The following is a 1868-nucleotide window of genomic DNA, read 5'->3' on the forward strand; positions in this document are numbered from 1 at the left end:
GGAAGCATGAACACTAGAGACAGATTCCCTGGTTCTTCACCACCTATGGATTCTCTGGTTTTGTTCAGATAACTCTGCTCCCTTTTATTATCTAAGAAATCAGTATAACAATATTAATTACCCTTAAGTATTTTTAAAAGGATCAAGTGAGATTGTGAATATAAACATTCTGCACAATGCCTAGCACATGACAAATGTGCAGCTAAATGTCAGTGATGATGGAAAATGATGATGATTTAAAAACTCCATTGAGACAGGTTAAGAGCCCTAATGGAAACTGAGTTCTACTGCATCTAGAACATATACTTTTCAATAATGATCTCTTCTATGTTTTAACGAACTCTGAATTTCTAGCTTGTACAGGATTCTCTACATGACATCACCCAGCAATGACTCCACTGCTCCAGTCTCTGAATTCCTCCTCATCTGCTTCCCTAACTACCAGAGTTGGCAGCACTGGCTGTCCCTGCCCCTCAGCCTCCTCTTCCTCTTGGCCATGGGCGCCAATTCCACCCTTCTGATAACCATCTGGCTAGAAATGTCTCTGCATGAGCCCATGTACTATCTGCTCAGCCTCCTCTCTCTGCTGGACATGGTGCTCTGCCTCACCGTCATCCCCAAGGTCCTGGCCATCTTCTGGTTTGACCTCAGGTCTATCAGTTTCTATGCCTGCTTCCTCCAGATGTTTATCATGAATTGCTTCCTTGCCATGGAGTCTTGTACATTCATGGTCATGGCTTATGACCGCTATGTGGCCATCTGTCACCCACTACGATACTCATCCATTATCACTGACAAATTTATGGCTAGGGCTACCATGTTTATTGTAGCTCGAAATGCCCTGTTTTTCCTTCCTGTTCCAATCCTTTCTTCTCAACTCAGATACTGTGCAGAGAACATCATCAAGAACTGCATCTGCACTAACCTGTCTGTGTCCAAACTCTCCTGTGATGACATCACCTTCAATCAGCTTTACCAGCTTGTGACAGCCTGGACCCTACTGGGCTCTGACCTCATCCTCATTGTTCTCTCCTACTCCTTCATCCTGAAAGCTGTGCTACAGATCAAGGCTGAGGGTGCTGCAGCCAAGGCCCTGAGCACATGTGGTTCCCACTTCATCCTCATCCTCTTCTTCAGCACAGTCCTGCTGGTTCTGGTCATCACTAACCTGGCCAGGAAGAGAATCCCCCCAGATGTCCCCATTCTGCTCAACATCCTACACCACCTGATCCCCCCAGCTCTGAACCCCATTGTTTATGGTGTGAGAACAAAGGAGATCAAGCAGGGAATCCTGAAACTACTGAGGAGTTTGTAAGAGGTTAAAAAAAAAAACAAAAAAGATCAGGTCCATCTTTGGAATTGTTAGTGAAAGTCAGGAATTATTTTTATGTTGGAAAGGAAATTTCACTTACAATTGTGGAATGAGTTCTGATTCTCCTTTTCCTTAATACCTCAGACAACAATGGAAACACTTCTCTGTGATATTTTGTTTCCTGTTTCTTCAAAGGTAACCTCCTTTTCCTGGATATTCTTGTCATTTGGAAAATATCCTAGACCAATCCTTAACCAAGGTCTTCCCAAGCCTTAGCAAAATAGAGCTGGATTAGAGTGGTAGTGTTTGGCTGCTAAGGAAAAAACAATGACAAGATCTGCCTGTTTTATGAATTGCAAAGGACATAGATGCCTCTCCTGTCTCTTGTTGCAGCCTAACAGAGCACTACATGGCTTATGTTGTAAGGAGTCGATTGGTCTAAGTATAGATGTTTACCTCAGAACTTTGGCCCTTGGGGTTGAGTGCTTTACCCTTTCTTTCTTCTTGGTCAGCTGTGGCAGACGTGCAGTCTTCCAGCTTCTCAGATCCCTTTAGA

At 43.8% G+C, this 1868-nt stretch overlaps 1 protein-coding gene across 1 annotated transcript; it reads left to right on the top strand.

Annotated features, from left to right (window-relative positions):
* The first annotated feature begins 373 nt into the window (after positions 1 to 373).
* Positions 374 to 1315, top strand: LOC118628513 (olfactory receptor 56A4-like). Its single transcript, XM_036259505.1, has one exon. The coding sequence runs from the start codon at positions 374 to 376 to the stop codon at positions 1313 to 1315; it is 942 nt and encodes a 313-aa protein (XP_036115398.1).
* Positions 1316 to 1868: the final 553 nt, after the last annotated feature.

This window comes from Molossus molossus, unplaced genomic scaffold (genome assembly GCF_014108415.1).
Source record: "Molossus molossus isolate mMolMol1 unplaced genomic scaffold, mMolMol1.p scaffold_m16_p_13, whole genome shotgun sequence".
NCBI lineage: Eukaryota > Metazoa > Chordata > Mammalia > Chiroptera > Molossidae > Molossus > Molossus molossus.

Coding starts and splice junctions, on each gene's coding strand:
- LOC118628513 (XM_036259505.1), top strand. CDS start 374: ATGACATCACCCAGCAATGACTCCACTGCTCCAGTCTCTGAATTCCTC.